The sequence below is a fragment of the Lutra lutra genome, chromosome 12 (genome assembly GCF_902655055.1).
Source record: "Lutra lutra chromosome 12, mLutLut1.2, whole genome shotgun sequence".
In the NCBI taxonomy this organism is placed as follows: domain Eukaryota; kingdom Metazoa; phylum Chordata; class Mammalia; order Carnivora; family Mustelidae; genus Lutra; species Lutra lutra.
Window position 1 is genome coordinate 37,134,954 of NC_062289.1, and position 15,440 is coordinate 37,150,393.

General features: G+C 39.2%; 1 protein-coding gene and 1 long non-coding RNA gene across 2 annotated transcripts; one reads left to right on the forward strand and one right to left on the reverse strand.

Annotated features, from left to right (window-relative positions):
- Positions 1-9,015: 9,015 nt before the first annotated feature.
- On the forward strand, positions 9,016-10,110 carry LOC125082149 (mediator of RNA polymerase II transcription subunit 7-like). The gene is made up of 2 exons (XM_047697440.1): positions 9,016-9,379; positions 9,568-10,110. Exons 1-2 carry the CDS (start codon positions 9,124-9,126, stop codon positions 10,008-10,010), a joined length of 699 nt encoding a protein of 232 aa, XP_047553396.1. The 5' UTR covers positions 9,016-9,123; the 3' UTR covers positions 10,011-10,110.
- On the reverse strand, positions 10,091-10,951 carry LOC125082150 (uncharacterized). Its single transcript, XR_007121900.1, has 3 exons — positions 10,881-10,951; positions 10,444-10,646; positions 10,091-10,225 (listed from the first exon to the last, which is right to left on the reverse strand). It is a non-coding gene; the product is annotated as an uncharacterized LOC125082150 (long non-coding RNA).
- Positions 10,952-15,440: the final 4,489 nt, after the last annotated feature.

Below are 15,440 nucleotides of genomic sequence, written 5' to 3' on the forward strand. Positions count from 1 at the left end.
GGCCATGACCACTCTTGGCTCAGGCCATTTATCAGTGAACAACCTTAAAGGATAAGGTCTGTGACAGATCAGGCCTGTGTAAGAGGCAAATTCCCCAAGCTTAGCCGCTGCCCAAAATTCACAGCAGGTGCAGCACCCACCAGAGACCTTTCAATTTGCTACTGTGGGATTAGGGGCCAGAGGTAATAATGCAAGTGCTGCTTGTGCCGCTTGCTATGGTGTGAGCAATCAAGTCCTTCGTGTCCCAGGAGTATCATGTCTTCAGCCATTATCCATGAAACACAACAGGCTAACTTGCAGCTTCTAAATTGGATACAATTTCAGACCCTCCCAAAACCTCGGAGGATGGTGTAGGAAAAGCAAAAGAGAACACAGATACAAGAATCCTAAATAGCAAATCAGGTAAGGCGATCCTAGGAATGCAAGCATGATTCATCAGAAAACCTATTACTGTAATATACTATGTTAGCAGATTAGATTAAATTTTTCAAGAAAAAAACTTAAAACCATGACTGAATCAAAAGTGGTACAATTTGGGATTAAAGGAAAACAGTTCAGCATATTAAAAGTACAAGACACAGACCTGTACCCCTGGGGATAAAAATACATTATATGTTTATTAAAAAATTAAAAAATTTAATAATTAAAAAAAATGAAAATAAATAAATAAATTTTAAAAAAAAATAATTTTTTTAAGAAGGAGAAAAAAATAGTACAAGAAAAAAAACTTACCTCCTTGGCCATATCCCCACCCTATGAAGTCAAGGGCTCAAGAAAGAGCAGGAGAGGAGGTGAGGGGAAAGGTGCAGAGAGGAAGGAACTAATATAGTCCAGAAAGAGAAACCACAATTCCATGTAGAATTTGAACTTCCCATATGAAGTGTAATGAAAATTAAAGGAGGTAGCAAATTACAATTTCACATCCATCATCATAAGCACTATGTTACTGATAACTAGAAACATTTTTTCCTTTTAAGAAAAATTGTGGTAAAATATACATAAATATACATCCTTTTAAGAAAAATATACATAACAAAATGTACTGTTTTAAACATTTTTAAAGGTACAGTTCAGGGGCATTACATACCTTCACATGTTGTACAGCCATCACCACCATCCATCTTCACACCTCTTTCATCATGCCATACTGAATGTCTGTACGTTTTAAACAATAATTCTCCATTCTCCTTCCAGTTCCTGTTAATCACTGTCCCAATGTTTTGTCGCTACACATCTGACTACTCTAGGTATACCATACAGGTGAAATCATACAATTTGTCCTTTTGAATCTAGCTTATTTCACTTAGTATGTCTTCAGGCTTCATCTATGTTGGAGCATGTGTCAGAATCCCTTCCTCCTCAAGGTTATTACTTCATTGCATGTATATACCACCTTTCATTAATCTGTTTATCCATCAATGGACATTTGAATTGTTTCCACCTTTTGGCTGTTGCAAGTATGTTGCTAGGAACAGGGGTACAAATACCTTGTTTTCCTCCTTTTAGTTCTTTGGGAATATATACCCAGAAGTATATACCCAGAAGTGGAATTGCTGGATTATGTGGGAATTCTAGGTTTAATTTTCTGAGGAACTGCCGTACCACTTTCCACAGCAACTGCACAGTTTCACTATTCCAACTATCAAAGTGCAAGAGTTCCAACTTCCCCGTATCCTCGCCGTCATTTGTCTCCTGTTTTGTTTGTTAGTTGGTGCTAATAGCCATCCTAATGGGTGTGAAGTGGTGTCTCATTGTGGTTTTGACTTGCATTTCTCTAATGACTAATCATGAACATCTTTTTGTGGCTTTTGGGGCCTTTGTTAATCTTCTTTGGAGAACTGTCTGTTCAAGCTCTTAGCCCCTGTTTTAATCAGGTTGTTTGGGTTTTGTTCTTGTTGAGTTGTAGGAATTCCCCACGTATTACAGATATTAACCTCTGATCAGATATGTAATTTACAAATACTTTCCCCCATTCTATGGATTTTTTTATCTTAATAGTGTCCTATGGTGCACAAAAATTTTCAATATAAAGTCCAATCTATTTTTTATTTTGTTGTCTGTACATTTGGTGTCATATCTAGGAAATCATTGCCAAATCCAGTGTCACAAGGCCTTTCCTCTGTGCTTGCTTCTTAGAGTTTTATAATTTTAGCTCTTATTTCTTTGAGTTAATTTTTATATATGGCATTAGGTGAGGGTACAATGATCCCTCCATGATCCCCCTCCATGCTTCTCAAATTCCTCATATCACAGAGATCATATGATAATTGTCTTTCTCTGATTGACTTAACTCACTTAGCATAATACCCTCTAGTTCCATCCACGTCATTGCAAATGGCAAGATTTCAGGGGGGATTGATGGCCGCCTAGTATTCCATTGTGTGTGTGTGTATATATATATATATATACCACATCTTCTTTATCCATCCATCTGTTGATGGACATCTGGGCTCTTTCCATAGTTTGGCTATTACCTCCACACATTTTATTAGATTTATACCTAAGTATTTCACATTTTTGGTACCATTATAAATCATTCTGATTTTTTATTTTAATTTCCAATTTATTTCCTAATATACAGAAATAAAAATGATTTCTGTGTGTTAACCTTATATCTCGCAACCTCGCTAAACTCATTTATTCTAAGAGCCTTTTTTATGATTTTTAAGTTTTTCAGTGGGGCTTAGACTCACAACCCCGAGATCAAGATTTGTATGCTCTACCAACCAAGCCAGGCAGGCACCCCTATTCTAAGAGATCTTTGTAGATAGTTTGGGATTTTCTATATAATAATACCACCTATGAGAAGAGCTCATTTTATTCCTTTCTCATCTGTATGCCTTACATTTCTTTTCCTTTTATTGTTACACTGGTTAGGACTTCCTGTGTGGTGTTGAATAAGAATGGTGAAAATGGACATCTTCGCTTTGTTCTGATCTTAGTGGGAGAGGCATTCAGGATTTTACCATTAGACATAGTGTTAGTTGTAATTTTTTGTAGATGCCCTTTATCAGATTGAGGAAATCCCTTCTACTTCTAGATTGCTAAGAATTTTTATGAATGAATATTGAATTTTGTCAATTTTTTTGTATCAGTTGTTATGATCATGTGGTTTAATATGGTACATTAATTTTAAATTGTGAACCAGCCTTGCATTTTTTTATTAATCTTTTTTTTTTAAGATTGTATTTATTTATTTGACAGACAGAGATCACAAGTAGGCAGAGAGGCAGGCAGAGAGAGAGGAGGAAGCAGGCTCCCTGCCGAGCAAAGAGCCCGATGCGGGGCTCGATCCCAGGACCCCGGAATCAGGACCCGAGCTGAAGGCAGAGGCTTTACCCCACTGAGCCACCCAGGCGCCCCCAGCCTTGCATCTTTAAAATAAATCCTCTTGTACATGATGTGTTATCTTTTTTGTGTATTGATAGAGTCAGTATGCAAATATTTTAGTGAGTATTTTTGTTTCTATGTTTATTCATGATAGATATTGGTCTATGGTCTTCTTGCACTGTCCTTGTCTGGTGTCAGTGTCGAATAATCTGTAATTAGGAACAATTTTATCTCTTTTCCAATCCATATGCATTTTAATTATTTTGTCTTCCCTTATTGTACTGACCAGGATTTCCAGTAAGATGTTGAAAATGGGTGGTGAGAGTAGATACCTTTACCTAATATCCAATTTTAGGGGAAAAACATTTTTCCTTTATTAGTATCATATGAACTGTAATTTGCTTTATTGCCTTTTCTTAATCATAACTTTGTTAACCTTTGTCAAATATCTTCAGCATCAATTGATATGATCATTTTTTTCTTGTACTTTTCTTGTACTATTCTTGTCTGGTATTGATAATAGAGTATGTTGGCCTTATAAAATGAGTTGGGAAGTGCTCCCCCTATTTTCTAAGAGAGATCACTTACTATTGGTATTATTCTTTAAATAGTTGGAAGAATTCATCAATGAAATGATCTCAGCCTAGAAAATTTGTTTTCAGGTTTTAACTACAAATTGGGGTGGCTTCATAGTCAATCCTATAACATTACGAAATTACATTTAGTAATTTAGTACATCTAGTAATTTAGTAATTTAATATATACAGCACTGGGAAGTATGGGAAGCCATAGTCTATCTTACTCATCTCTCTGGTACCACTTGGGAGAGTGTCCCACACGTGGACATCCTTCTGTCATGGGTGGTATCTCCCAATTATGGAAGTATCATACACAAATTAGTAAATCATGTTAGGGATAGAACCAACATTTGAAATGTTGTTGGTTTTTTGGAGGAAGGTCTTACTGAGTTTTGAAAGGGGTAACATATTTCTAATGGCAAAGCTTACGAAACACGAGGTTTTTATATCTAGAAAAAACTAGAAATATAACCATAAATGCTGGGGCACCTGGGTGGCTCAGTGGGTTAAAGCCTCTGCCTTCGGCTCAGGTCATGATCCCAGGGTCCTGGGATCGAGCCCCGCATCAGGCTCTCTGCTCAGCGGGGAGCCTGCTTCCCTCTCTCTCTGTCTGCCTCTCTGCCTACTTGTGATCTCTGTCTGTCAAAAAATTTTAAAAAAATTAAAAAAAAAACAATCATAAATGCTGTATACTAAGTTGAAGAAAGAAAATTGACTGAGAAACAGAAATGCAATATATCTTATCAAATATTCCTTTTGAAGATCCATGGCACACAACTTTTTAAAATGATTTAAAAACAAACCATGATGAAAGGGGAGCTTGGGTGGCTTAGTCGGTTGGGCATCGAACTTCAGCTCAGGTCATGATCCCATTTGGGCTCTGCACTCAGCAGGGAATCTGTTTCTCTCCCTCTGGCCCTTCTCTTCCCCCTCCGCCTGCTCATGATCTCTCTCTCTCTCTCAAATAAATAAATAAAATTAAAAAACAAAACAAAACATGATCAGATAACACTACTCACCCACTACTAGAAGGGCTAACATAAAAATACTAGTGGAGCACCCAGCTGGCTCAGTCAGTAGAGCATGTGACTCCTGATCACAAGGCTGTGAGTTTGACCCCCACATGTGGCATAGAGTTCACTTACAATTTTAAAAAATATATATTTTTTTTAAATGCTGACTTTCAAGTACGTACAATTATTTTTATTTTATTTATGCCAGCAATATTAATTACTGGCAAAGATATAGAACAACTGGAACTTTCATACATTGCTGGTGGGTAATGCAAAATGGTAAGGCCACCATAGAAACCCCTTTAGCAATTGTTTTGAAAGTAAACATGCACCTATGTTATGACCCAGCAATCCCTCTCCTGTGTATTTACCCCAGAGTAACTGAAACTTGTATTTACACAAAAAGCCTATATAGCAGTTCTATTCATAATTGCAAGAAACAGAAAACCACCTTAATGTCCCTCAAGAGTTGAATGCCTAAACAATACTGTGGTGTCTTTGTTCAATGCATTACTACTCAGTATTAAAAAGAATTAACAATTGATACAGGCAGCAGCTTCCATGACCTTGAAAGGCATTATGCTAAGCAGAAAAAGAAAGATACAGAAGGCTACATATTGGATGTTACCATTTACATGAAATTCTAGAAAAGATAGTAAGATAAGGAGAAGAGATCAGTAGTTTCCCCAAGTTAGTGTTGGGGTAGGTATGACTCTGAGGTTTTAGCACAAAGTTTTTTGAAGGGACAGAACTGGTCTACAGCCTGATTCTTATAACAGATACACAAAACTATATATGTATTAAAATTCATAGAATTCTCAAAATGTTAAAAGTAAATTTTCCTGTATGTTAAACATTTTTTAGTAAAGATTTTATTTTTAAGTAATCTCTACACTCAATGTGGGGCTTGAACCTACAACTCTGAGATCAAGAGTTGCACGCTCCCCCGACTGAGCCCCACCCCCACCGTTGTCCCCAGTTTTTTTTTTTCCCCCAGGACAAGAAGGAGGTAGGTTTTCTCTCTTGACTTTGTATACAATTTAAAATATCAAGTTATTTATTTACACAAGGGTGCAGATGGATGTTTATAGATTTTGGAAGTACATACAGTAAAGTGGGAATTTTAGTATTTATAAATTTCTCTATTTGAATGTAATTTTCTTTACCATGTCTTTTTTTAATTGTGGTTAAAAAAAAATACCTAACAAATGGTACCACTTCAACCATTTTTTCTTTAAGATTTTATTTATTTATTTGACAGAGAGGCAGCAAGAGAGGGAACACAAACAAGGGGAGCAGGAGAGGAAGAAGCAGGCTCCCCACTGAGCAGAGAGCCCATGCAGGATTCAATCCCAGCACCCCAGGATCACGAGCTGAGCCAAAGGCAGACACTTAATGACTGAGCCACCCAGGCACCCCACTTCAACCATTTTTATGTGGATGGTTCAGTGGCATTAAGTATGCTCTCTCTGGGGCGCCTGGGTGGCTCAGTGGGTTAAAGCCTCTGCTTTCGGCTCAGGTCATGATCCCAGGGTCCTGGGACCGAGCCCCGCATCGGGCTCTCTGCTCAGTGGGGAGCCTGCTTCCTCCTCTCTCTCTGCCTGCTTCTCTGCCTACTTGTGATCTCTGTCTGTCAAATAAATAAATAAAATCTTTAAAAAAAAAAAAAAAGTATGCTCCCTCTGTTGTGCAGTCTTCCCCACCATCCGTCTCCAGAACTTTTTCATCCTCCCATACTGAATGTCTGTACTCACTAAACAATAATTCCCTAGTCCCCCTTCCCCTACCCCTGGTAACCACTGTCCTACTTTCTGTCTCTATGTGCTTAACTATTCTAGGTATACCATATAAAAGGAAATCATATAATATGTGTCCTTTGAGTCTGGCTTATTTCGCTTAGTATAATATCTTTAAGGTTCATCTGTGTTGCAGAGTGTGTCAGAATTCCCTTCCTTTTTAAGGCTGAATATTCTCTTGCACGTGTCTACCACATTCTACTGATCCATTCATTCAATGATATAGAAGGGTTGCTTCCACATTTTGACACTGTAAATAATGCTGCTATGAACGCTGGTGTACAAATACCTGTATAGGTCTCTATTTCACTTCTTTTCATATATACCCAGAAGTGGAATTTTTGAATCATTAGATGTTCAATATTTTGAAGAGCTGTCATACCTTTTTCTGCAACAACTACATCATTTTAAATTCCCACTGCCATGGATTTTTTGTAAACCAAGAGTAAAGATATCTGCACTTGGGCAGAATTCTGTAATTAAATAAATTATTTCTTGTATTTGGTTTAAATGTAAAATTCTATGATTCTGTTACACCTAATTTAACGGGAAGATTTGTGAACTGATTTATAAAATTAAGCATCATTTGTAGAGTTGTCTCTGGGAGAAAATACCTTCATGGATTCCCTATGTTGGCTTAAAAAGTTGTTTTATACTTGGGGATGCCAATACTGGGAATATCTAGAATGTATTTACATCAGTGCAGTAAGCCCAGTTTAATGGAACCAGTCTGCCTCCTTGTGGAATTTTAATGCAACTTAGATTTTACAAATTGAGAGGACGACTTTAATTTAGAAATGACGCTACCTATGTTCAAGTATTGGGGTTCCCCCCAAGCCAATTTAAATAACCAGTTTTATTTAACACATCTGTATAAGATCTATGTGAAAATAACTTAAAATGCTGCTAATGTACACAAATATGTGAATAAACGTAGAGGAGGAAAGCACGCACACATGACATGAATTGTAGGATCACAGGAAAAGATTCAAACCGCTCTTCATCATATAAAAAATTATATATTGCAAAATTTCTCGCTCATGAGAAAAAAATACAACTCAAAAATACAATTTTCTACAACATGATCAACCATAATGAAAATATTATGCAAAGTGAAATAAACCAGACACAAAAGGACAGATACCCTTTTTGTTGTAAGGTGTTACCACAAAAAAATAAGCTCTTGGCAAATGGGCAAGGGTTATAAGAATGATAGCATTTATTAAGGTCTGTTATAGGCTTATACATAATTCTCTCAATCCTTAGGACAACTCTTAAATTGTCCGGTTTAATTAAAAAATTTAATTTTTTTTAAGATTTTTATTTATTTATTTGACAGACAGAGATCACAAGTAGGCAGAGAGGCAGGCAGAGAGAGGAGGAAGCAGGCTCCCTGCTGAGCAGAGAGCCCAATGAGAAGCTCTAATCTCGATCCCAGGACCCTGGGATCATGACCTAAGCCAAAGGCAGAAAGAAGCTTTAACCCACTGAACCACCCAGGGGCCCCTGTTCGGTTCAATTCTTAAATTAAAACTTAATAAGTTCGGTTAAATTCATTGGTTTGAGGAAAGTCTCAGTGCTACTTGATGCCACAGAAGAGGCTTAAACTCCTATGAGTCTCTAAAGCTGGAAAATTTGGGAGTTCAGGATGGGCACCCATGTCTTAAAAGAGGTTTCCCAACCTAATGGCCAGTGTCTTTTTTTCTCCATTTCCTTTGAAACGTGTGATTACATTATTAGAGATGAGGCACATATCCTGAGCTCCGTGAAGTTGACTGATTATGGATTTATTTTTTTCTTCAGGGAAGTACATGGTGCTGGATAGGGAGGCACAAAATAGCCAGGTAATTGCCTGCCAAACGGGCCGAACTTGCTGGGCTGCACCATAAAATGCCAGGCTTTGAGGCTTTGAACAAAGGACAACTTGTCTAGAACATATTCTAATAGTTGTAGAGGAACAGTGCCAAACGAGCATGTTCGTAAATGTCAGGCCAACAAGGCGATGGATCTGAAGACCATCCATCCAACAAATACTTATTGAGCTCCTGCTATGACCAGAGGCTGTTTGATGCAGTACTTCTTTTTTTCTTAAAGATTTTAGTTACTTATGTGACGGAAAGAAAGAGATCAGAAGTAGGCAGAGAGGCAGGCAGAAGATGGTGGGGCAAGCGGCTTCCTGCTGAGCAGAGAGCCAGATTCGGGGCTTGATTCCAGGACCCTGAGACCATGACCTAAGCCGAAAGCAGAGGCTTTAACCCACTGAGCCACCCAGGCGCCCTTGAAGCAGTATCTCTTAATTAGAAAAATAGATACACTTCCTGTGGGAGGTGACCAGAAGTCGGATTTCTGGCGCAGGCTCAGTCGGCTCCAGTGTAAACCCTGAGCTGAGTTTCTCGATCTTCCGCTATGGGTGAGACGCAACATGTGAGCGCTCTTCCACCGTCCCCAATGCAGTACGTCAAGGAATATACAGATGAAAACACTCAGGAAGGCCTAGTTCCCAAGCCTCCACCTCCAATAAAAGACACTTATATGATGTTTGGCAATCAATTCCAATGTGATGATCTTATCATCCGCCCTTCAGAAAGTCAGGGCATCGAATGGCTTCATCCTATGCAGTTTGATCACAAGAAGGAACTGAGAAAACTCAATATGTCTATTCTTATTAATTTCTTTTTTTTTAAAGATTTTATTTATTTGACAGACAGAGATCACAAGTAAGCAGAGAGGCAGGCAGAGAGAGAGGAGGAAGCAGGCTCCCTGCTGAGCAGACAGCCCAATGCAGGGCTTGATCCTAGGACCCTGGGATCATCACCTGAGCTGAAGGCAGAGGCTTAACCCACTGAGCCATTATTAATTTCTTAGACCTCTTCGGTATCTTGATAAGGAGCCCTGGGAGTACAAAACCAGAAGGGAAACCAGAAGATATTAAGCTGCTTTTTGTACATGTGCATCATCTCATAAATGAATACCGACCCCACCAAGCAAGAGAGACATTGAGAGTCATGCTGGAGGTACCGAAAGGTCAATGTCTTGAAACAGCTGAGAGATTTCAGAAGCACCTGGAGCGAGTCATTGAGATGATTCAGAATTGCCTGGCTTTGCCTGATGATCCGCCTCATTCAGAAGCAGGGATGAGAGTAAAGACTGAACCAATGGATGCTGATGATAGCAACAATTGTACTGGACAGAATGAACAGCAAAGAGAAAATTCAGGTCATGGGAGAGACCAGGTTATGGAGAAAGATGCTGCCCTGTGTGTCCTAATTGATGAAATGAATGAAAGACCATGAAGGATGTTTCTTTTTCTTTTTGCTTTTCTCTTTTTCTTTTCAGTAAATGTCATAGATTCATTAATTTGCTCTTGGAGCGTCTTAGAAGAGATATAACTAGAAGTCATGTGAAAGACTTGATTCCTGCTTCATCAGTTAGGAGGTTAGTGACTGTAAGTGCACTGTATGGCAAGCATACGCAAATGAGTATATATGTATACATTAAGAGTAATCACCTTAGGGAGCCTGGGTGGCTCAGTGGGTTAAACCCTCTGCCTTTGGCTCAGGTCATGATCTCAGGGTCCTGGGATTGAGCCTCGCATGGCTCTCTGCTCAGTGGGGAGCCTGCTTCCGCCTCTCTCTCTCTCTCTGCCTGCCTCTCTGCCTACTTGTGATCTCTGCTGTCAAATAAATAAAATCTTTATATATATTAAAAAAAAAAAAGACTAATCACCTTAAAAAGGAAAATCCTGTGATTGTGTGAAACATTCCTGGATTTGGAGTTGCAGAAAACATCGAAGATCTCAGTAACAGCAAGCTTTCATCTTTGAAAACTAGATTTGTCATTTGCTTTAAGAATGATAGATAAATAAAGGATATCAAGCTGTATAAATGTGAAATTATAAAATCTTTATATTTACTTTACTTAAAAACTTACTTGAGGGACACCTGGGTGGCTCAGTTGGCTAGGCGGCTGCCTTCGGCTCAGGTCATGATCCCAGAGTCCTGGGATTAATTAGATTTTACAGTATCTTCCCTGGGACTGGGCATCGTGCTCCTGGCTCAGCAGGGAGCCTGCTTCTCCCTCTGCCTCTGCCTGCCACTCTGTCTGCCTGTGCTCACTCTCTCTGACAAATAAATAAATAAAATCTTAAAAAAAAAAAAACTTACTTGATCTCTAAAAATGTAGTATAACATGTTAAAAGAGAGGAGTCCCATAGAGTTATAAAACAGCAATTTTAGGGGCACCTGGGTGGCTCAGTGGGTTAAAGCCTCTGCCTTCCGCTCAGGTCATGATCCCAGGGTCCTGGGATCGAGCCCTCCATTGGGCTCGCTGCTCAGCAGGGAGCCTGTTTCCCTTCCTTTCTCTCTCTGGCTGCCTCTCTGCCTACCTGTGATCTCTTTGTCAAATAAATAAATAAAAACTTAAAAAAAAAAAAAAAGAGCAATTTTATTCTTCCTCCTGACTGGTTCTGTAAACATACTATCTCAGCTTCTTGTTCCTACCCTGGATAGGTCTATTCACTGTTTTCCAGTCACTCAGATAATAAATCTTTTGATTACTCTTTGTTAAAAAAAATAGATATAAATCCCCACCTAATAAAACTTTTATTCTAGTAAGAATACACAGACAATAAGATAAATAGGCAACTTACATAGTGTATTAGAAAGTGACATTTTGGGGCACCTGGCTGGCTCAGTCGGTGGAGCATGTGACCCTTGATCTTGGCGTTGTGAGTTCAGGCCCCATGTTGGGTGTAGAGCTTACTTTAAAAAAAAATTGATATTTTACCCAAAAAAGCAGTGGGATAATGGAATGAGATATTCTCATGAAAAGAAAAGTCCCAGGGAAGATACTGTAAAATCTAATAGTCAATTCTCATCCTCATCTTGTGTCTTAGGAACATTTGACATTTGATCATTCCCTCTTTCAAATGCATTCTTTGGGGTTTCTGGATTCCTCTGGATATGATTAGCTTATTTATTCTCCATTCCCCAACTTCTAAACACTGGAGTGCCCTGAGTTCAGTCCTGACCTTCTCTCACTGGGTTATACCAAGTGCCTGGTCTCCCCGCTTGCCCCACCCCTCACCCAGTCACTCCTCAACACAGCAGCTAGAGGTGGGTTTTTTTTTTTTTCTTTTTTTTCATTCAAATGTAAGTAAGATCGTATCATTTTTCTACTCTGTATTTCCCAGCAATTTTCCATCTCAGAGTGAAAGCAGAAGTCCCCTATAGTGGTCTACAAGGTGCTGTATGCTCGTTCTTCTCTCTGCCTCCTATTTACTGTTGCTCTCTGATCACTGCCTCCAGCCACAGGACTTCTTCTTGCTGTTTCCTAGGGCCTCTACATTTGCTGTTCCCCCTGCTGGGAACATTCTGAAATAGCTGCGTGGCCCATGCTTTCTTTCCTTCAGATCTCAAAATATCATCTTACTAAGGCTGTCCCTGGCTAAGCAACTTAAAAATTCTAACATAAACAAACAAATAAAATATAATAAATAATTTAAATAAATTTATTTTATTAAATTATTTATTGTAATATCTTTATATTTAATTGATTAATTAATTAAAATTTTAACACACAGTACCACCCCCCCACCAATTACTTTTGCTCATGGCACTTACCCCAGCACACAATGTATTTATACTTACATACATGACTCATTCTTTACCTCCATGTAAGCTCTATGAGGGGCAGAGGGTTTTTTGTCTGTTTTCATTCATTGCTGTATTCCCAGTGCCTGACTCATATTAGGTGTTCCATCTGTCAATGTCCTCCAGTCAAAGACCATGAGGAACACACCATTAGTTGGACAAGTTGGGTTTTTGGCTGTTGCAATGAGGCAGAATGTACACTAGGGGAAGCCATGGAGTGGCTCAGTTAAGGAATGTTAAGAAGGACGTTAAAGCATTCAGGTGATTTTGGGGGAGGTTTCAAGGAAGCGAGGCTTTTCTCTTGTTCAAGTATGTGTATTTTTGAATGATTTAATGAATGAATATAATGGTGGTCTTCACATACCCGAAGGGCTGTCATATGAAACTGACTGAAATTAGGCTCATTTTATAAGATTTCAGAGGGCAGAGTTAAGACAATGCCTAAAGTAACAGAGTGAGCAAGCTTCCACTCACCATAAGAATTTTAACAAAATGAGCCCCTCTGCAGGAAGATGAATCCCAATAACCTGACTTCTTGACAGAGGCTGGAAGAATAATGGACTGAGATATTATAGATGTAACTAAGGCACTGAATGGAAGGCTGGCCTAATGACCTCAGATTTTTGTGAAGTTCTGTGAAGATCTGTCAAAGTTCACATGGCCTCCCAGCTTTCTTCCTATGAAGTTCCCAGGAAGAATATGACACCGGCAGGGCACCTGGGTGACACAGTCGGTTAAGCATCAGACTCTTGGTTTCATCTTGGGTCATGATCTCAGGGTGGTGAGATCTAGCCCTGGTGTTGGGCTCCATGCTCATTACACAGTCTGCTTGGGATTCTCTCTCTCCCTCTCCTTATACCTCCCCCTCCACTTTCTCTCTCCCTCTCTCTCTCTCTCAAATAATTAAATAAATTTAAAAAAAAAAAAAAGGAATCAGACACTGGCTACCCTAAGAGAAGGAGAATCTCTCTATGTTCTTTAGGATTTCACAGTCTAGAAGTGAAGATATAACAAACATAGGCGATATAGTCCTTAAGGGCAGTTCTGAAGAAGTTGTTCTCACTGGGGACAATGTTGCCCCCACAGGACTTTCGGCAATGTGTGGAAACATTTTTGGTTTTCACAAAGGGGAAGGGGGTGCTACTTGTATCTAGAAGTAGAGGCCATGGAAGCTACAAAGCATCCTATAATGTACAAGAGAGCCCCACATCAAAGGATTATCTGTCTCAAAATATCAATAGTACCAGTGTTGAGAAACCCTGTTGTAGAGGGAGGGGCAAGGAGTCATAGTTACACAGAAGGGAAATGGGTCTTGCTAGCTCCAGGAGACATGGAGAAAGGCTTTACAGAGGAGATGGCATCTAAGCTGGGTTTTGAGGGAAGACTAGGAATTTCTTGGTAAATAAAAAAGTTATTTTAGAAGAACAATCTAAAATATTTGTTGATGAAATGATCTAATGTCTGGAATTTGCTGCAAAATAACCCAGTGTGTGTGTGGTGGGGGAAGGGTATAAGAAAGGGTAGAAGTTTGGCCAGGAGTTGATAATTGATGAAACTCTCAATGGGTACATGGAGGTTCATTATATTTTTCTCTTAACTTTTTTTTAAAAGATTTTTATTTATTTGACAGAGAGAGACAGTGAGAGAGGGAACACAAGCAGGGAGAGTAAGAGAAGGAGAAGCAGGCTCCCTGCTAAGCAGGGAGCCTGATGTGGGGCTTCATCCCCGGACTCTGAGATCATAACCTGAGCCAACACTTAACTACTGAGCCATCCAGGTGCCCCTTTTCTTTTAATTTTTGTATATTCCTGAAATTTTGTATAATAAAAATTCAAATCAAGTTTTTTTTCTTTTCTTATGGCAAAATACACATTATATAAAATATACCATTTTAAAAAATATTTTATTTATGTACTTAGAGAGAGAGTGCATGTAAAGGAGGGGGAGGGGCAGAGGGAGAGAGAGAATCTCAAGCAGGCTCTGCACTGAGCACAGAGCCCGACTCTGGGGTAGGGAGGCTCAATCCCATGAGGGATCATGACCTGAGCCAAAATCAAGAGTTGGATGCTTAACTGACTGAATCACTCAGGTACTACCATTTTAACCATTTTTAGGGTATAATTCAGTGGTGTCGTACATTTACAGTGGTGTAATGTGATGCAACTATCCATTTCCTGAATTTTTAATCATCCCAAACAGAAATTCTGTACACACTAGACAATACTTCCCCATTCTTTCCTCTGCAGCCCTTGGTAACTTCTTTTTTTGTTTGTTTGTTTGTTTTTAAAGATTTTATTTATTTGTGTGTGTGTGAGAGAGAGAGCGAGCACAAGCAGGTGGAGTGGTAGGCAAAGGGAGAGAAAGAAGCATGCTCCCTGTTGAACAGAGAGCCCAATGCGGGGCTTGATCCCAGGACCCTGAGATCATGACCTGAGCTGAAGGCAGAGGCTTAACCCACTGAGCCACCCAGGCACCCCTGTTGGTTTAATTTTTAAAAGGAAGTTCTTTATCGGGGAGAGGACAGGCAATTGCAGGAAGGATATTGTTTGCATTTTAAATGGATGGAAGACAGTGGAAAATGGAATTGCATAGGATTTGGGAAATAAGTTTGGCACTCCTAGAGGCTCAAGAACATATGGAAGCCATGAGCAATGGGTCTTCTGAGAGCAGTGCAACTCAATTAATCTGAACCTTGCACGCCATACTAAGGATACAATCTTATTCTTATAGGCAAGGGGAGCCACTGGAGGTTTTTCTCTGGCCCCACTCAAATATATTTACTCTTTTCCTCAATCCAAGCTTGTGGTCAAAAACTCAACCCATACTGGAATATATACATTGTAAAGAAGAAACTACCTGTTTTCTTACCCATAGACCTAACCACTAATTAACAGTTTGATGTATATCATATATTAAACTCACCAACTGAAAGACCACAAGAACTACCTAAAGTTAAAGTTAGGGGTTTTTTGGTAACTTTTTCTTTTCTTCTTTTTTAAGTAATCTCTACACCCAACATGGGTCTCACACTCATGACCCCGAGATCAAGAGTGGTATGCTCTCCAGACTAAG